General features: G+C 39.9%; 1 protein-coding gene across 1 annotated transcript in view; it reads right to left on the bottom strand.

The window, feature by feature from the left end:
• cxxc4 (CXXC finger 4) overlaps positions 1-19,992 on the bottom strand; it is a 79,969-nt gene extending 59,977 nt beyond the window's left edge. Inside the window, exon 1 of the mRNA XM_026303120.1 lies at positions 19,168-19,992. Coding sequence (XP_026158905.1) covers positions 19,168-19,992 — 825 coding nt within the window. The remainder of the gene's footprint in view (positions 1-19,167) is intronic.
• Positions 19,993-21,844: the final 1,852 nt, after the last annotated feature.

Genomic DNA, 21,844 nt, shown 5'->3' with positions numbered 1-21,844 from the left:
ATTTCATGTATATGTGTGCAAATATACATTTTCAGAAATTACAGGACCATTTTGGAGCAGCAGTTTGACATAACATGGAAATTAAGTAAAGTAAAAACCCAAAAGGGCACTTAAAATGGCTATAAAGCACAACCACCAAACCAAGTATTTCATCAAAGAGCCAGCCAAGGTGATTACATCCACATCCCACCCACACCCAAATAATCATTACGCTGGATGAAATATTCAATACAAATTCCCAAGAAGCAACAATGAGGCATTTAATTACTGTGAGCTCTAGCCGCAGTGAGGGGGAACAGTGCATCATTTCAATTTGAGCCCGCGCCAGCAGCTGCCCCTCCTCCTTCTCCCCAAAACCTCTACGCCAGAGTGGCAGCCCCTGCTTTCCGAAACTCATTTGGAAGTCAGAGACACAAAATACTGAAGTCTTCCACCAATCCCCATGACCAATTAGCACATTTTTTTGATTTTTTTCTGTTGACAGGGGGAAATGGTGCATAATCACAACTAAAATCACTTTAGTCTGAGTGGAGGGCAATTTGACATTTTAATACCAAGTGTCATCTGTGGCTCCTTAAAGGCATACTGATGAGTTCTTTAGCACCACACAGGCTCATACATTCAGGCTTATACCATTTATGTGCCACATGTAAACAGTATTTACAAGGCACAGTAGGATTGGTTTTTAATATTAATACAAAACCACTCTCAAATCACATTGGAGACTAAAATTAGCATCAGTTTGGTTCTTTTACATATAATCATATGTACTAATGTATATACATGATCTAGGAATATTATCAAAATATTCTCATAAATTTTGCAATATTGATTATATCCATTCTGCTCACTCTTAGTATCCTACTGTCCAGTGTGTGAGCAGAATCTATTGAAGCTGTGATACTTTTATGTTTAACATAGTACTTGTTTTTCCAGTACATTTAACAGTAACAACACAGTTCACTTTATTCACATTTGAGTTGGAACTTTTTGAAAATGTAAAAGTTGCATAACAACCACAACAATTGCTGCTCACACCTCTCTCATGGTCAAAAGTGTGTGGAAAACATTTTTATCTCTCAAATTTGAATTTTGCCAGTGATGCTATCAAAAGCAATAGGGAGGTGTTTGAAGGAAAGGCGTTTTTCAGGTATGACTGGTGTAACACCTTCTTCTAGAAAATATATTTTTATACTATATTACACTGGCAACATTTTTATTTTTTGAATGAATCAAGCTCTACATTTATTACTGGCAGCTGAGTTGCCAGGACGGGGCTGGGGCTAATGGTAGCTATTCAAAGTGCACAACTGTCACACCAGCGAGCAGGGTTCACATCAACAGTCTCATTGTGTTTAGGGAACAAAAAGGGCCTTGGTAAAAGTTAAGGAAAGACTGTGGATTTGGTTAAATGCAAAAAAAAAAAAAAAAACTCACACTGTGAATAATTTCTGAATTACCATGTTCCCTAACTTAACTTAGTAATGTGGGTGCACAGAATAACCATGAAATAAAAAACAATCAGCAATTCAGTAGTCACTACAAGTGGATACTGTAGTACAAGAATGGATGGTTTGGGAGTATCAATACTGTATATTTGTTACTTGAAAATTTCTTCATTTTATTAATAAAAATGTAGTCCCTTGCATCCCACCTTGTGTCCAAGTAAATTGGGTATGGCCACACCCCCTGCAGCTCTCTAAAGAAGCAGTGGCAATAATGGATGGATGGATGGGTAATCTAGTTCCAATTTCTTTCTAAACCTATTTGCTTAGTTTTATATACATATAGTTTCTAGGACACAGGATTACATTGGTGCTATAGGTGCCTCAGCTGGGCTTAAGATGGCTGTAATATGAATAAATCAAAGAAAAGAAGGTCTTTAAATGCCTTATATATTGCTATCATCTGTCTTTATTATACTGATTATCTCCAAAAAAAAAAAAACACAACTCTCCACTTGGCCCCTAGTTGCATTGATTGTAAGGTTGACATTCGCAAGTGTTCAATTATGTATAAAGCAGTAGATGAAGTTATTTCAATATAGGGATAACGCCTACCCTAGGTCTGTAATGGTCATCTGCACACAGACAGGTACTGACTCATCACCAAACTAATTCTGGATTTGTACAGTACATTCCTTGCTATTTGAGTAGCAACCATTTACCTCTTTTTTTCACCGCATTAAGCAATTACTATTATCCTGTGAGTAATGGAGGGGCCCATAACAGCAGGATGCCATCATCACCAATTTAAAGAAATGGATGAAATGAAACACATGTTTTGAAGGGTCAAGACTCTCACAGATCTGATGCTTTGTCTTTTTTGCCTAATTGCAATGCGCTGACGCCTGCCCCGTCGTCATGTCACTGTAGCTCCATTAATTGTATTTTATCATTTTTGGAAGCAATTATGCTTTTTATAAATATGTTTTAATGTCATTCTGGGTTTTTTTTTTTTTTTGCATAGAAGAGGAAAACAAAAAAGGATGGCTGAGTGGCATGAAACAAAGGTGACAGGCCAGTAGTAATGATGCTGTAGCTACGTCATGAAGCTTCAGCAAACACTGGAAAAAAACATTTCTTATTGATAAATTCCAAAGGGCTTGATGTGATCATATGCATAGTTACAATAGGTTTAATATGTGCGGCAGAATAAATCTAAGACACCAGAATAAAACCACATAAACATGTCCCTGAGCAATACATGGATGAAATGTGTACTTCACAGTTCTTGGTAGTTTTTCTTGTGGTCTTTCTCATTCTTCTCACCGGTGAAAGCTTTAAGTACTTGGGACTATTCCATCTTAAATCAAACATTCATTATGTTTTCTATAATAAATGTCTGGTTTTAATCTAAGAATAATGTCATAAAAGAATAATCAACTTCAATAAAGTTATTGTGAATTAGCACAGTGATTAGTTTGAAATAAATGTGGACACTGAACAATTGCTAACAAGCCACCGGCCAACAAAATCATTTTCAAATCAGAACCAAGAGAGCACAATGAACATGTACTGTATACTTCAAATCTTTTAGAAGTTGTGTGCACATCTGCATTGTATGAGACATCTGCATTGTATGTGCTACATCTGCAGGGGCTTTTTCAGGCATAAGCTCTGCTCTCTTGGTCTAAAACACAATGGCAAATAGGAGAGAAAGGGGAAGTGAGAATGTTTATCTTGATCCATATTCTCACATTGATCAGTCCCTGGTGGAAGTGCGGCACGCCAGAGACAATAATGACCCTGATCTGGGCACTCGGCATGTCTCTGTTTTGTTAAGTTCCCGCGTTATCGATCCAGTGGGACTCTTGAGTGCTGCTTGGATTCACTCCCGGGCCTCCTCGCCTCAGCACACTGCAGTGACCAGGCACAAAGAAGGCTCAATTAGCACAGCTCCGCATTGCCTGCTCCCCCACCTGCATGTGCCTTCAAAATCACTCCATCAACGGCCAAGGGAGAGTGAGGGAGAAAAGACACAAGAATACAAAAAAAAAAAAGAAAAAAACATCACAGAGAGACGGAGAGACAGGCATAAAGAAAGGAGGAAATACAGAAGAAAGGTGGGGGTGGGAGGTAAGGGTTGATAGTGTAACACCAGGGACACGGGAGCAACACCAAGGTTTCACCTCAAATCAAGACACTGTGGCAGCAGCTCAGCCTCACGTCAACATCACTGCCTCTGCAGCAGAGCATACATAACAACCTGGCTACAACGACACACAGAGGAAAAGACAATTTCCCGCTCTGGCAATGAATGCACACGACCGAGTATTGAACTGACTGAAGGAGGAGGAAGAGATTTCTCCAGACCTTAAATTAACCCCACCACACCACCACAGTGAGCGGTGTTTTTTAAGTGTCTGCCGGTGGCTTTCAGTGATAACAACACAGTAAAACTGACATGTGGTGGAATAATTCTCTGCTGATTCTGGTGAGCCAGTATGAGATCTCTGGGCAGCCATGACACCCTGTGATCCTAACTGAACTTGGCAGGTGCAGTTAATGGGGATGCCACGTCGTCGACTGATTGAGACGAGGTGGTAGAAAAATGTCGCTGGCTAGTACAGCGTAGGGAATAAGATATACACACCAACTGGGCAAAAACAGTCTGTAACGGCAGCTCTAACGCCTGTGAGGGACATGTGCATGCAGCATAAACCTTCAACCACAATCTTGATGATCCAGGTTAAGGCAATTCCTTCCTATATCTATCCACATAAATAATAATACCACATGAACAGTCCTCAACCCCCAGCCCACCCCTGCCCTGCCCCTCCTCTCCCCTGCAGCCTTGGCGTCACACTGAGCTGGGGCCAGAGATAAACCACTCAAGACGATGAGGATGATAATGGCAGACGCTGCAGCGCCTCAAAATTCAATCAGCGCTGGGACGTCAATGTGGATGAGTGTAAAAGTGAAATATGCTTGCTGGCGTGTGTTAAAAGACGCCACACAGGGCTCGCAGAAACAACAACAGGCGATGAAGAGGACGATGAGGGAAAAAGCGAGTGAGAGAGAGAGAAAGAAAGAGAGAGAGGAAGAAAAAAAAAACAAGAAAAATGAAAATAATGTGTCTCTAGTACTCGGCTTCCCGGCACAATCCCACTGGCATTCTGAGCAGCCCTACTTTAACCACAGACTGTGAATAAATTACCCTTTTGAACTCGGGGTGATTGCAAATGTGCCCTGGTTTCTCTTGAGACATGTCTGGCACTAACCCTCAGCTCTATGCTCCCAGCCAGCTTTGTCACAGAGGCCCCCTCTCCCCTCCCTCCATAACACACACTCAAGGTGCACACACACAAACATACACACACACACACACACACACAGAGGCATGCACAATATCATAAAACTTTTAATTCACCATAATTACGGGTGGATTTTTTTTTTCCAGCCAACTGCAAACTCCCCTCTCTTTTTCTGTCTAGGAATTCTCAAGAATCTTCTCTGACTCTGAGATAAAAAAAAAAATATGTTAGAGATGAGAAAGTATCTTGGAAAATATGTGTAGTGGTAGAAAAATCAGAGTAGAGATGGAGCAGATAGAAGAGACAGATATGGGGGAAAGAAAGAAAAGGAAAAGAAAGGAAAGGGAGGAATCTCAGGGAGAGACAGTGGCACTGGGCACAGCCTGTGCGAGCGTGCTGATGTGTTTCTGAATGCTCATTATAACACATGGCCCATACATTACCCTGACAATACCCATTATTTATTAACTTACAGACCGGGAACCGGGCCACTTTTCATAACCGCAATTCTTCGGATGTTGCTCTGACAGGCTGCAAACAAAACATATACAAATAAATACTGTCACCCCTTCTGTCTTGACGTGCGCACACAAACTTCACGCCGCTCTATTTGCCCTGGACAGTGATTATGTTTTAAAACATAATTACAAACACTTTTAACATCAAGACTGCAAGCGAAATTTATATGCAGACTCAGTTCAGCCAATCTGTTCTTTGTTTGCCATAAAACCTTTGCATCTTCCCTGCCCCCCCCAAAAATCCCACACCTCAGAACCACCTCGCTCTGAAAAGTTAATAAATTGACGACATGCTAAGAAATTACTTAGATTATCTTCTAATGAAAGTTTGTATTGAGGCAGACAAAACAGGAAAGAGCATGTTTCAGACTCAAAGAAGGTGGACTTTAAGATCCAGATGAAAATTCAGGGCCGATTTTCAGGTCTAAAAAAGATCGGGAAAAAGTTTCAGTGGTGCAGTCAGCCTTAACTGATGTGCTATATATTGCCTGTCACTTTATTCTGCAGGAATATTGGGGCGTTGCCAAGCTCAAACCTGGACAGTATAGCAATCCATCATCTGTACCGTTACCAGCACTGGTTGGTGGGGGTTGAAATCTCATCTTGAAGCTTGTAGCCAATATTCGAGCCACCCAATGCCATTTATAAAAAGTACCTCTCCAAGGCCGCTATCACGGACAGACTGCTGGTCTAGTCATCCACACACCACTGCCCCCAGTCCTGCATCACAACAGCGTAATGCAAACACTCGCTGCTCTGTGCACAAGCTTAAGTTCAATATTATAGTGAATATTACCTGAATATTGAAAAAATAATGAATTCTGGGACAATAAATAAATAAGTAAACTGAATATATAGTGTGATTAAAACATTCTTTTGCTTTTTGGTTTAGATTTTTACAGCCAAAAATGTTCCAAAGTGTTTTTAAGATGAAAGCTTTGCAAACATAAATGGTCATTGGACAGGTCATTTACATTTTTTACTACAGTGGTATTACAATGCAAGTTACATCTAAGGTATGCTGTGCTGGACAATGCCCTGTTAAATCTAAGTCATTATTGTAAGGCAGTTGTAACTACTCATATATATACTTATATATGATATTTTATATCATTAAGGTTTTTCAGTTTTTGAGCTAACATTGGCACATTTATGTCAATATCACATTGTTGAATTTAGGTTACATTGGATGTTAAATGTTTATGGTAATAATACTAGTTACTACACTATTGACTTTTCGAATCTGATAATAATATTCTGAATCTTAAAACTATCAACCTTTGAGCCCCAAAAGACACCTTGAAGTGTAGATCAAATCACTGTTGGATCTATGCAGTAAATGAGTTAAAGCAATAATCCCATTTTGATATAAAATGAAATAAAACTGAAAGCTGTTTTTTTTTTTTTTTTTTGAATGCCGAAGCCAATTTGACTGACTTTTCTTGCAGTTTGGCCAAATATGTATGGTATTTTTATTGCTTAGAAGCACCTAATCACTGGGCAGCAGCCTGCACTTCAATTCTTGTAGTGTTTAAGTACACAGAGGTCACATAACTCATTGTTCTCCTATACCACACCATCCATTTTTCACAATGACTCAAATTAGAGCTGTGTTCAACTACAAGTAGAAACAACCTTAATTTTATAACGATTTAAAATAAAATATTCAGTTGATTGTCTTAAGCTGTTAAAATTTCTACATATGTGTTTTACTCCTTTAAAGATTCAGTAAAGCTCAAATATCTTTGGCCTGTTGATGCTGAATTTTCAGAAAAGTGTCAACCCTTGCAGACATTTACCTGCAATTTCTCTCCTCATATTGTATTCCGCACAGAATATTAGCTTATTTGATTTTCCACTGAGAGCTCTAAGTCTAAGATATTAGCAAATTAAACAAAATACCATAAGCTATTCAGCTATTTTTTCCTCTAAATGGCACATGTATTCAAATAACCTTCCCACTTGAGTGTGCTCACAGCACTAATGCACACAAAGAACTCAAGTACACCAGGGTCCTGATTGCATTCCAACACTCAAATACAGCTACAACCTTTAATTCAATGTCCAGCCTCACACCAGGCGTCCATTCAAGCAAATCAAGCTAAGTGTGTTGCAGATGTTTGTGAGTAATGAAGAATTTGGGAGGTTTTTGCTGACTTGGCACGTCTGGACTCAGGGCGGTGGGGGAAGGTATGATGGTGTGCTTAAGAGCCGCGCCTGGGAGAGGCAGGGTGGTCACAGGGAGGAGATTACGCTGAGGGGCAACGCAGAATAAACAAATCCATCTCCATCTCAGAAACATCCTAAAGCAGATTACTTACTTCACTGAGAGAGGAAGAGAGGGGTGGGGGGAAGGGAGTGAGAGGGAAGCAGAGGAGCATGAGATGGATGCGTGAGTGGAGAAAGAGAGATAGAGCAATTAGCATAGATGCAATTCTGGCACAGTCCTCTGACTTGATATTTGACCTTCTGCGAGAGTCTTGCCAAATATCGCCTGAGAAGTGCAGACAGACCATATGGCAAAGTGCTGCTGGAGGCTGAGTGCAGTGTGACTCCAAGCCTCCGTATGCTAATGGAGGAATGTAATTACAGTGCAGTATTCCTGTAGGACGTATATTTTACTAGCCCTCTATAGGAGTGGATTTGCTGTGAGAGCAGCCAAGCCTCAGTAGCTTCAGAAAATACACTTTTTTATCAAACAACCAGGGAGCCATTGAGTGGACAGTGAAATGGAACAGGCCCAGGATAACTGGGGCAGCACTGCAATATGTCACTTCACGAGAAAGGGACTGTATGTTGATAGTAACTCAAACAGCAAAATACCTAAAAAGGTAAAAATCCACACAGGAACACAGGAACAGCTGAACCATAATCTGCTGCTCTCCTCCGGACACAGCGCTAATCGGAGCTGTCAGAGCAGATGTTTTCCATCAGGTGCCAGCAGCAAAACACCTGCCGAGCCAGTGACATCACTAAGTGGGGTGTGGCCTGAGGAGCAAAATACTTCTGAGACCACAGAGAGAGAGCACACCACTAGATTTCTACTGAACAGCAGCAGTTGAAATAACATGGGGCGAGAAACAGGTAAGATATGCAACAGAATTCTGGGGGATGTATTAAAATTATGTATATGAACTACCAGCCCAATCGGGCACCTGTACACCATGCAGGTATTCAGCACTAAGGTTAATATTATCAGATGTCTTTCTCTGTGATAATATATATAATAAATAAATAATCAGTATTCATAGGTAGTACAAGAATACAAACATCACTATGAGAAGCCATAACTGGGTTTTGTTGATAAACGCACATATATTGTTAACACTCCCCTTTAAGATCCCCTATCTAGAATTTTTTTAGCAATACACAAACATTTAACTGTTTATAACACAAAGCACTTTAGGTGTTTGCAGCTAGAGGGGCATTTCTTAAGTGTTTATTAATGTACAAAACCAATTGAACTCAATATTTATTCAATTCATTTTCGAGGCAAAATGATCATACTGAATACAATATGTTGATTATATTTATTTTATATTCCCTTCAATATTCACTCTTGACCTTGGGGAAAAATCTTGCCATTACAATAATCCAGGCAGCAATCTTGTTTCCTTCATAATGTATATGACAAAGCAAATTAATAGTATTTAATATTTAAACCCATTACCATTAAAAATTGCTTATATGAATAACTAATACTTATACTCAGTAATTTTTCTAACCAGTAATGTAATGTAACAAGTAATTCATCCAAATAGGTAACAGTGGTTGTAAGATCCAGTTTTCCTTCGAGGGATTACACATTCTCAATAACCTAACTCATTCAGTAACTATTCACTCTATAACACAGACTATAATCTCACACTATGTCCTATCCAGTGTGAAATATCTGGGTTAAAAAGGGAGTGACTTTCTGTTGCTTAAGCAGCGCTCAGACGCCATGCCTCTTCCATTTATCATGCATGGAAAATCCCTGCCCACACAGACTGAGCCTAAGACGACTCTCATAGGAACAAACTGAGGTAGCACCCTTGGGTCAGAGGCTGCTGTCTGCCGCTGGGATCACCTACCTGCTACTAAGTACAACAGTGCCAGCCTCCATTTCAATTAGCTTCACCTAAGTACCCTTGTCCAAGTAAAGCAATTTTACACAGGCCTGGTACAAAGTTAACGCTCCTCTGGGAGCAAACCCTACAGCTGAAAAGCTTTCAGGTACTGCTGAGATTTCAGGAAAACAAAACAAAGAGATGCAGCGGTGAGGTCAATTGAGCGCCGAGACGGGAAATCAGAGCAGTGCGAGCAGGGAGAAGGGCAGGCGTTGTGGGATGGGTGCGAGGGAGGAGGGAAGATGAGGACACACGTTTCAGTGTGTAGATACCTGAGGGATCTGGTATGGAAATCCCCGATTTCTCAGCCAAGTTGCAGCCCTTTGAACAGTAGAAGATGTCAGCAAGAACGGCGAGAAGCCATGTGGGTGTAACGAAGCGAGGGCTAAGCGAGGCAACATGCTGCCAGTTCTCTGAAATGTTAAATTGAAATGCAAAGTAGGAGCAGGCCTTCTTGTTTTCAGCAGATTTTTCAGCATCTGTGTGGGAGCCCTTAAACTCACAAGGTCTATATAAAGAGCTCTGTATATTTACTGTAAATAAACAAAATATTTAGGGTAGGATAAGAAAATAAACAGAGCTAAAGTTAAATCATTAATTGCGCTCAGGTGATGGAGACTTGAGTCATTCAATCTGTTCCTCCAAATAAGTGAGTAATAATGATTTTAGTTTTGTGCTTTTCACCTGCTTGTACTTATGCTACTTCTGAAGAAGCTATAACTTATTTTGTTTTGACTCATGTACATTATAGAATTATTTCAAAATATTCACTTCACTCAGTAAAAAGGTCAAAGGTTTCTAACCTCTGGGTCAGACCACCACACTAGTGGGAGCTATTTCGGTTGTGGACAAAAAAAAAAACCCAATTCATTTTCTTCATAGACAATGTTGGGAGACTGACAGTTGAAGCTTTTCCATGCTGCTTGGATGGGCCTTAAACTCAAGATATCTGGTATTTAGAATATCAGTTATATAATATAACAGCAAAATCAAATGACACCCATTGGTAATGTAGTATTTACAACCACCTTCAAGGCTAACGTGACAGAAACAAAGTTAAATTCATTTAAACTCGTGGCCATAACATAACATCATCCAGGAGACTCACATGGGTTTACGTTAAGTAACATTAAAGATATAATTTAAAGTAAAGTTTGAATTTGGAAAACAAAAACACTATGTTTTAGTATCATTAGATAAATCCATTAGATAGATACTCTACCTTTGTTGTGACACTCGATAAATCAACTAGTCAACTTGCTTGACATGCAGATCTGTACAACATTCACTCCATTAGGTTCACAGAGGCTTTTACTTGTATCTTCAGAAAGGTATTATGTCTAAGAAACCACAAGCTAAAAAGGTAGGAAACCACTGTAACAGTGCATTTATATATACTGCTGGAAAATCCAAGGCTGTGTATGAGGTTTTGGCCTTTATTTAACTTAGAAACTTAAAAAATATCACTGTGTCAGGTCAGTTCTCTGGGCATGTTCAGAAGACCTACCTCCCTACAAAGAAAGCGAAACTACGATTAACGTAATCTAATTAGAGTCATAAGATGAATAGTACACCTAAAGCAACCTAAACTGTGGAAATACATGGGCAGGCTTTAGTTAAACTAGAAAGTTAAACTTGACCCAAGACAAAAACAAGCCAGTGGGCAATGTAATACGCTAAAGGCAGCATTTAAGACAGGGCTAATCCAAGCGGACTCTCCCCTGCTTACTCATTCGAGCTACACACTGATCATACAGGGAGACCGGTCACAGTTTGTCAAAACACAGTTTGCACCCTGTGTTGATTGAAATCATTTCTGTGCTCAACAGAAAACCACAGAAAGATCTTTCAAGGAGTGACAACAAACTGTGAATAGCTCAATGGTTTATCATCGAGGAGGACAAAGGGCCTCTCCACTCAGGAATGAAAATATCCACCTGATGCCATCAGCTGGTGCATCATAACCCCTATCCTTTGCCTTGGGGCCAGAGACTGACTTCACGCTTCTGTGACACTCTCTAACCTCAGGGTTTCTATCAGAAAAAAAACTTGAAATATCTTTCTGGGCATGGTGTCAGATGCTTGCCATGAAATATTCATTATATGAGCACAGAGCCACAATAGAGGAGGTGGCAGCATGCGAGGATTTGACTTGCAGAAACTGAGACGCTTAAACCACATTGACCGATTTCTCCCATCACCAGGCGTCACTCACAAATTCACTTCAGTGTCAGTTTTCTTGGATGAGTGGCACAAAGCCATCTGTCATTTCCTGCCTTTTAACCTAGAGATATAGACTCATTAGTGCATCTACAAAACTACAATTCTATGGCCCCACATTTTAATTATTTTGCTACAGTGAATACAAAGTTTGCAGCAAAGTATTGTAACGTTTAAATGTTAAAAAAATGAAAGGATTAATTTTAATGTATTGTAATGTACAGGTTTTATCCTATCAACCATGTACAAATCATCCTTAGAAAAACCTCTTTAAAAGAGACACTGCTTGTTCCCAATATAAACAATGGGACAGCCATGTTGCTGAAATTCCAAGGAGTGACACAAGACAGCAATCGTTGATATTCTGCAGTGCTCTTTACATCCATACCGCTTGTAAATGCAGTCCTCTCTTTTCAGTTGAGCACATCAATCTATGCATGAAAACCAGTAATTACACACCTGAATATAGCTAATTATACACCTAATTTAGTTTAATTAATCACATGCGATCCAAGGAACAACCGGATTCACATTCTACTTTTCATAAGATCTGTCTGACAGCCTAACTCGAGAATGTGAATTACTTTTGGCAGCTGATCCTCAAAGTTTGAATGGCAGAGTTATGCTAGTTATGCTTTAAACATATGCAGAGGCAAAGAATAATTTTAATCAGTCCTGAATCCTGAGTATAACTGCATCATCATGGACTGATGATGATAAAATCAGACACATACAGTTCTATTGTGACTGATTACCTAGTTCCAACAAGTTTCAAAACTGTGTTGGAAAGGACAAAATCATTGCCTATGCTTTGGAAACCATTCCGCATTGACTGGTAAGCTACAGACACTGAAAATAATGGGTTGAATAGTTCAAACTGTTAGCACTTTGATTTCTGGAATTACTGAGATTTTCCAGCAGGCTACAGTGAAAGATGTTTTGCCAGATCTGTAAGCAGGCCAGAAAGAAATTAGTAAAAAAGGACACCTTTTTTAGAATACTTCAGAAAAACATATTTTTATTATGTTGATTTGTGTTTGGTCTGCTTATGGATAAAAAAGAATACCTGGGTACCTGGGTCCTCATATTGGTCAACAAGAACTGTTTAACCAGAACAGCAAGGAAAGGTTTGAGGTTTGACTTGGAAGAAAAAGGTTAGAAATCAATAATAAAACTAATAAAACTGTAAGTTAGGGGTCTGTCAAATAGATCAATGTTTGAGAGTGAGAAAAAGTGAGACAGGGAAGCAAACAGTAAAAATGAAGGTGAACACTGATAGTCACCATATGGAGCAGACAATCACCACCTCAGGTGTAATTATTATACTGTATAAATCCATTCCTTTTAACTTGAACATGATTGTAGATTGTGGATTAATACATTAACGTTTTATAAGTTGATCAAATTCTGAATCAGTGACCAAAAATGTGGTAGGAAATATTAGATGATGTTCCCTTCTGTCTGAATGTCTGAATGTGAAATATAATGATATGAATGAAAGTGATTCCTGCCAAAGACAATTTTTTTTTGCCTCTTCCTGGTTTGTTCCTGTATTGTCTATCTAACTGCACATGAATAATAGGAGTTTATTGACCTTTATTGACCTTTATATATATGTCACACACAAAAAGCTGCATTTTTGTGGAGATTGTCATAAGCTGTCAATTGTTTTAGAGATGCATCTTTTATGAATGATGGTTACGGTGAACAAATGTCTTTAAAGTGGATGTTTTTTATTTGTTTTTTTTTTTGGATTTTTTTGAACCTCCATGTATGACCACTGGGACAAACTCCTAGAAAACATTGCCACATCTCCTATCACAAGAATGAGCTAAAGCTATTTATAATGGCCACTAAAAATGACTCTATCATTACACATCCAGGTGAACTGTGTACGTTCTGAGCCCTATGTGTAGAATGGCTAAAAACAGATTTTTGTTTTTCTGCAAGAATTTCCAGTGTTTAGCAATACATTGGAGTAATGACTGCAGTTAATGAACAAATGGGGAACTAGAAGAATTTGCCTGGCTGATTGAAAATGGTGAATACATGTTACAACTTGTGTAATCTGACAGTTAATGTTAACCAGTCTTACTAAACAAAATTTAAATCTAAATTAGTGAAGAGCTCATAATTGTTCTAGACAACAAAAACCACCTTTGGTGTGACGCTCTCCGCTCATTACAATCGCCTGACGGATTTACAGAAGACTTTTCTCTCACACTTTTTCACACAGGCTCTCAGTCAGTAATGATGAGATACCTTTTAACTTCTCAGCCAGAGTCAGCATCAATAATTTATTCCCATCTGTTTAAAATTTAAAGTGCCACACATTAACGTCCTCCAGCACCTGCTCTTTTACGCTGTCCACCTTCCACTGGGCTGCTTTCCTACCCCCCATCCCACTCTCTCTCACTCTCTCTCCTCGCACTATAATAAAGACAATGACAATGAGTTCTCTTTCACCAATGAACCAGGAATGTTAAATCAAACGGGGGCAGAGGAGGCGACAGACCACATAATGTAAGGGCATTGTCTGGATGCCTCCGATTATGCTTTGCTCTTAATTGGTGGCAACAGCAAAAACGATGAATTCTTTAACAGTGCCGTACACTTGTGCCTTCCCAAGCACACTAAAGGCCAAAGGAGGACAGCTACTCTGTAAAAATCGAAGATGACAGAAACTCTGCACAGCACAACCAATCTAGGGGAAAAAGGTATGACAATGAATAAGGGGGACCATACTCTTAAGTAGCTGAGGGCAGATTGCAGTGAAGATGTGTATAATTAAGCGGTTTGCATCATGGTTCAGATGGCAAAATCCTATTGTCTTGACAGGAGCTTAAGGATGCCCTTTCGCTTGAGATGCGTAGCCGCCTTGTTTTTCTTTTTTTCACACTCCCCCAGACCACTGCGACCAAATTAATCTGCAGTTTTAAAGCTTGAATAAATCCAGTAAGTTAGAGATCTGCAGATCTAAAGGCCGTCTGTCCCTCAGGCTTTTCCTTCTCTGCTGTTTTTTATTTCTTTACCCCCTCTCCTTTGCCCACAGAGATTGGCTGGGAGCACTCAGTGTTATCTCCAGGGAGGCAAAGGTTCGGGGGAGGGGGGTGAAGGCCACAGATTTGTCCTTATCTATTCTGAGCACACCTAAAACAAATTAGACCTGGCTGCTGTTGCTTATTTGGCTCCCGTGCTCTCATTAAGGTGCTGAATCCAAAAGCTATTTTCCTCAAGGTCCTGCTTCCTACCATTTTAGGCCTTGTCTTTTAACACAATAGCAAAGGTTTCTAGGCAGCCATGCCACCTTTTCATCTCACCCATTTTATGTAGTCATATCAACACTGTACAAAGAACAGAGAGAGAGGGAAAGAGCGCATCTTTACTCTGGGATGCTGTTTTCCTGCACATGACTTGATGATGGCCTTTGACACCGGCTAATTAAAAGGAGGAATCTGTTCTGCTGGATGTTGTTTTGCTCTTTTCCTGCCTTTTCTACACTTTCTACACTATGCAAACTAATCAAATAAACACCTCTCTCAGTGCTGTGGTTTTAAGGATTCTGCATTTTCTTTGGAATATTATAAAGGGTAAATACAGAAAAACCGTTCCTGTCCATATAGTCAACAAGCCAGCGAACTGGTACTTGATATCCTGTGATTATGAGAATGTATCTGTCAACATCTATAGTGAAGCAGGGCGTTTTTTGGCAGCTGCTATAACTGTAGGCCTCAGACTCCTGATGAAAAGTCAGAGTAGCAGTACAGAGAGCCATTCACAAAGTGTGAATATAAAAAACAGTGCATAGCTCAAATCCATATGGTGTAAAGGTTTTGAAAATCTAGTTGGAACTTACATCCGGTGGATGGAAATCTTTCTTCACAGAAATACTTTTATCACAGTTCTGGTTTGACTCAGTGAATTAATATGTTACAGTGTTGTTTGTTGTGTGTCATTTTCAGTTTGTTTGATTTTGATTTAAATCTGAAAACTCAGTATAGTCATTACAACTCAGAACCTGTATAAACGAGATAAACTGATTTCTAAACTTATGAAAAGACCTCAAAAGTCATTAACATGGTGCTACAGGACATGTTGTTTTCCGTCAATAATTATTTTAAAGCAGGACAGTACTGAGCCAATGGGTGCTGAACAGAACAGATGGACTGTTTAGGACACTGGTTCCTAACTTAAGGGTCAGGACCCACTGGAGTTTGTGAGATAAATTTGAAGGGTCATGAGATGATTTAAAGTATAGCACAGAGGAAAGAAGTTGTATTTCTGCTAAACTAATGCATGTTTATTTTAGTTTATTACACTCTAATGTTTCCTTTTTTTTTGTGAAAGACATTTATGTCAAATCAAACACCCTGATAACGGTCATTACTCACAAATCATATCCATGCCAGTGCCATAACCTGTGATGTTGTGCTTCCTTTGAAGGAGAAGCCAAAAGGTTTGGGAAACAATGCCTTATAACAAAGTTAGGACACATGGGTGACCTAACACTGAGCATTAGTGCCACAGTGTCAATGTATTGAGCAACACAATATGAAAAGCATAACGTTTACCTTTGCACAATTTAAGTGAATTCTAAAGCCCTTTTCAGGTGGCTCTTGACAGAAACAAAAGTAAAGTTAAGGTAAACAGGTGAGGTAAACAGAGGTGAAAACACAGCTTGGCCACATATAAGCATTATTGCATTTGAAAGTTAATGAGGGACCTTTGAGCCATTGGAGCTCAAGCTATGCAAAGGTAACTGCTCGGGAAATGTTAGGTTAGATGAGATTCCTCTGCCAGACTAATCCATCCTCGTGCCTGAGAGCAGCACAGAGACAGAGAGAGAGAGAGAGAGAGAGCAAAATCTGCTGCAGAACAGCACAGCAGTGACACAGGGCAATTCTCTAGGGCCCTGCATTAGCGCGCTAAATTAAAGGGGGTATTAGATTAAATTGGCTCTCCGATTTCAGGGGTGTGAGTAAAATTCTGATTTGCATTTTCCACCGCTGCTTAAGATATAATTAGTTCAGGGTGATTCCCATGTGGAAAATACTGACAGCCAAATCTAACTGGCTGCCATTAGTTTATCGTCTCTTCCAAGGCATAAGGTACATTCGCCTCATGTTTGGTGTGTGCGTTTGTTTGTATCTAGTTAGAGTGTGCATATGAATGTTTGCGTTCATCTTTGTCTATGTGTGAGAGTGAGAGACACAGTGCGCATGTTTGCATGTGAATTTGCATGTATTGGCTCCTTCTAAACTCACTTCAGCAGCTGATTCCTCACACTCCAATCCCACTGAACTGTGAGCAACCATTAGCACCATCAGCACTATTAAAAAAAAATCCTCCCTATTAATGTCCGTAAGTTTGTAAAAGCAAGTGCACAAAGTCACACCCCTGAGACAGCTTTAAACTCAGACTGATTTCCGCAGCAGAAGGTGTACCTATAATTACAGATACAGAGTCAAAAATAACAATTACTGCTGGAGAAGTCCATAATATGAATCACTGAACTGCTTTTTAAAAACAAGTGTGGATTTGTTTGAGGTTTTTTCACACACATAGTAATTCTAACCATTATTGTAAATGCTTGTTTTCCAAAAGTGAGCCTACCCATGCATTATAAATGTGAAGCTGGCTTCCTGGACACCTGTTAAGGACACCTGATATATGGAGTAAACATTAAATGAGCTCCTGTGTGCAGGTCTAACCCATAACCAATCACTGACCCCCTGTAGTTATACTCCCAAGCCCTGTTTTTGCCATAACTGCCTTGAAGAAGTGTCAGTTTTCTGTACTGCAGCTTCCATCATTCAACATAAACTATAGTAACATGAAACATTTAAACACATAAATCCATGGTTTTATGGCTGCACCAAATTGAATTAATCTCGTTTTTAGGCAAATGATATTGTTTCAGAAAGTTTTGAGAAATTAAGTTAGAATTTTCTTGAACTGTAGCCTGCCTTGTTGTTTCAACAAACACTCATTTTAGGAAATATTGATTATTAAGGAGAAACAGCTTGAAATAATCTCAGTATTCTTGCTACTACTTGTCAAGATGATGATTTTTTTTTAGCTGTGCATAGCTGGCTTCCCTAAATGTAGCCTTTCACAAAACCTTGGGATTAATTAGCCTAAATTTAGAATAAGACAAATAAAGTGCAATGCTCATCTACACAGCATGTGTTTTTCAATGACAGACTCACTGTTTAGGGTTAAAGACATAAAAAATATACCTAATTTAGTCTCTTCATTTGTGCTTTAGTGCCAAGTGGCAAAGCTTTTGATGCTTGGGACTCAAAATGATAAGAAATTACAAATTTCTTAATCACAGATATTAGCTGTGGGGGGTATGCTGTCAAACCAGGACTGATTTAATGGAAAACCTCCATACATCTGTTATGTCACTTTGACAAGAACAAGCTTTAACATTTGCAATCAGGTGCAATCTCAATATACTTTGAAACATAGCAAACACAAAAAAATCATGAATTTATACAAGAAGAAAAACTGATGACTGGAAATCATAGGGAACAAAGCAATCCATACATGGTGTTTTTCTATAAGTAGATTAGGTAATACTTTATAATTAGCCTCTTTTTCCTCTCTATGTAATCACTTAATTAATGAGCAAATCATCTGGCCCTCAGGTTGCATTTGTTGGTGACTCATCCATGCAGGCTAATGTTAAGGCAGTCAGCCAGTTCGAACTCTTAGAATAAAGAAAACCCGCACTTGCAACTTAACATTCATATTCGGCTGTTGCTCTTGATAACCAAATGTCAGCCAGTAAATAAATCAATTAAAATGAATCTTTAAAAAACAACTGTGTTCTCTGATTTTGTCCTAATGAAGCCTCTTGCTACTTGTCAATTAAGCCAGCGCTTAATGTTTTTCTCTTGAGGCAGATTTTTTTCTGCCTCTGCACCCTTCCTGATGTGCATCGTACCTTAAATTGATTCATAATTGGACATAATGACACAAATATAAAATGATTTCATCTCAACCCCACTATATATGCACAATCAACTCATGTGGGATCAGAGAGGATGTATCTGGGTGCTTCACTCCCCTCCCCACACAAGTTGGGGGATGTTTTGAGAAACGCCATCAGCAGCCCTGCCATCACTCTCGCCATCTCTTGGTGGTCAGAGGCTGAGGCTTTGTGGGATATTGATTCTCTCCATCCAGAGACGGTTTCCATAATTGGTTAAAATGACCGGGTGCAGAGAGGAATGGCTCTCTGCTGAAAACCATTTCCCAGCCCTGCTTGGAGCTCAGCCAAGATCGGGGTTGTTCGGATGCGTTCCAGCCCCAGCCTGACTGGCAGCAATTAGGGGTGTCTGAGCCAAGCTCAGCTTGCGCTCCGCACAAACACCCCTAATTACTGCCAATTAGGCTAGGCGGGTAGGCAGATTTGAGAAGCCGGGGGGATGTTCAGGCATGGGTGGGCATGGAAACAATTTTCAAGGGCTTAAAACGTGACTGGATGAAAAGGTTAATGCTTTGGAGTGCAAGGGGATAATAACAAAAGAAGGGGAAGCAGAGCTCCGGTTCTCACCTCCAGCGATGAGCCTGGCTTCTTCTTCAGCTCCTCACATTTCCTAAATTTGCAGATCTGGTGGCCCGTTTTGCGGTTCCGACAACTGCTGCAGACACCACAGTTGATTAGCCGCCTGCATGGTGCACAGACCCCACACCTTTTCCTTTTCTTCTTCGCTGGGTTTCCACTGGATGCTGAGGAATTATTCTGTGGGCAGTCTGCCAGATTGGCAATTTGAAACGCACTGTCTGTAACGGCTGCTGAGGCTGCGGGGGAGTGAAGGGCTGTCATGACGATGACCCCGGGAGGTAATGAGATGCCCCCTAAAGCCGGAATAGCGGAAAAAGTTCCAACGCGTTCTGGGAGATTCATTATCTCTGCTTCAGCAGCACCGCATTTCAGCTTGTTCATGCATTCTCCTGCTAAAGGTCTGCAGTGTTCAGGGGATAAAGTAGAGAGGAAATTATTATTTGCCATTTGCAGCGTCTCTGGCGGTACGCCAGGCTTCCCTGGCCTCTGGGAGTCATTTCTATGCATGCTGGTCCTATTAGGGTTTATTGCCGCTGATTTCCTTCCCCAGAGCATGGCGTTATCGCAGTTCCAAGGGGACATGCCAATTCTAGCACTGGGAAAAATGGGAGTTGTGATGCGGGCAATCTTAGCAGTCTGTGGAAATGCCCCATTGGTTTTATAAAAGTTTGCAAAAGACCTGTACCTTTCCATTTCTGCATTATAATCCAAGAGCTGGCTTAATCCACCATCCTGAAGGTTATCCTTTTGTAAGAGAGACACATCTGCGTTCTGTCCGTTTTCAATGCAAAGCGCATTGTTTATGTTAGACATGGCTGAGAAATGGTTGTCAATGTTTGGGAGAAGAGAGTGAGGTTACAGTGGCCTTTGTTGAACTGAAGCTGGTTACGAACAGTGTGTTACCATCCTGGTTTATCTTCTCCGGTGCTAAAAGCAAACAAACAAACAAACAAAAAAACAAAAAAAACAACAGTTAAACATTAAAGAGGCAAATGTTTTCATGCTAGTCAGATTTCATTTCACTGCTTCAACTATTCTCTGAAGATAACATTTGAAGAATCATCTGGCACATTGTTTACACCCCAACACTTTATAATGAAACCAACAGAAATAGTTAGAACTGATCTTCATCTGGTGACAATAATGTGATAGCTGTCACAGACCACGCCATTATATTATAATAGGATAAAGAATTAGCATGCTTCAAAAAAAAAAAAAAAAAAGCCACAACATTTTTTTAGATGTCTTGTCAAGAAATTCTTACATATTTTCAGGAAAGTCCACAATCAGTTACTTCACAGACTGAATAAATACATTTCAATACACATGGGCACATTTCATCAAAACGTAACAATTTTATATCACTCCAAATATGACTAATTCGAAAAGTTAGACGAGAGCCTCACCAGAATTCAAATTATGACTGCAGAAGCAACAAACACAGATTTTTACCTTAAGCCTGCAATATACTGTAAGCTCTTAAAAATAATCTTCTTTAGTTGCCAGGAGGAGCACAGTTAAATCTTTTCTTTTTTTTTTTTTTCATTTCATCCAAATAGCAGAGGCGGTCCTTCCATGTCAAACATGACTCTGTCCGGTCTCTTAAGAGCACCTGGTATTCATTCATAGCCAGCTCTATTACATTTACTCAATGACAGCACAGATAACCACTGATGAATTTACATCCAGATCATGGACCAGACCAACTACAGTGTCAGCTGCCTGGGGATGAGATGTGTATATGTGTGTGTGTGTGTGTGTGTGTGCGTGTGTGTGCATAGGTGTACGTGTGTAGGGTGTGGGGGTGGGTGGTGATGGTGGTGGGCTCTATTTCCTCTCTCACTCTCTCCAACAGCCTGTCTGGATTTGGTTTCCACAGATAAAAGCCCATTAGACACATCTTCCCCTACTTCCATTACCTTTTTCTAGGCTTTCTCTCTTAATTGCCAAAGCTGATCCATTGCTGGAACACTAAAGCATTTCAAATCACTTCCATGGTGCTATCCAGCAGCTGTCTCAAAAAAAAAAAAAAAAAAAAAGATAAATAAATATGCACACATGGTACTGGAGTGATGGTATACTGGGTGGCATTATTAAAGACCTCTGAATACAGAAGTGCATCCCCTTTACAAACATGCCCTAGCAGGTAAATATTGTTAACCTGAAATGATTCAAACAATACAGGCTCAATGCTGTCACTATGGCTAAAGACTTTTTTTCACGCACTCTTGAATTCTCAACATGCACAAAAATACCCAACAGCATTTTTTAAAAAACTAAACAAAACTATTATTATAAATATTATTTTGTTCAAGTTTGATGGCACATATGAGAGAAAAAAAAAGTGTCCGAGCTGGAGGTTCAATGTCGATGTCAATGTCCAAAACAACCCGCAGCTCCCAGTAAACAAAACCTCCTTGGCTTAATGATCAGCCCTCCTCAGGGTCATTATTACTTAATCAATTCACCCCTGGAGCGAAATACGCAGCCCAAAGGCAATCAAGTCACGGACATTGATTTTCAGCCTGTAAACAAAGTTTAGAGAGACAGAAATGTTCAATACTTGAAGCTGGCGAGAGGACCAGAGGAAGGAGTGGAGAGAGAGAGGGAGAGGGGGAGTGAGAGTGAGAGAGAGAGAGAGAGAGAGAGAAAGGTGGAGAGTGCG

Source organism: Mastacembelus armatus, chromosome 1, assembly GCF_900324485.2.
Source record: "Mastacembelus armatus chromosome 1, fMasArm1.2, whole genome shotgun sequence".
Taxonomy (NCBI): Eukaryota; Metazoa; Chordata; class Actinopteri; order Synbranchiformes; family Mastacembelidae; genus Mastacembelus; species Mastacembelus armatus.
Note: the sequence above shows the minus strand (reverse complement) of the source record. Positions and strands in the feature narration are given on the sequence as shown.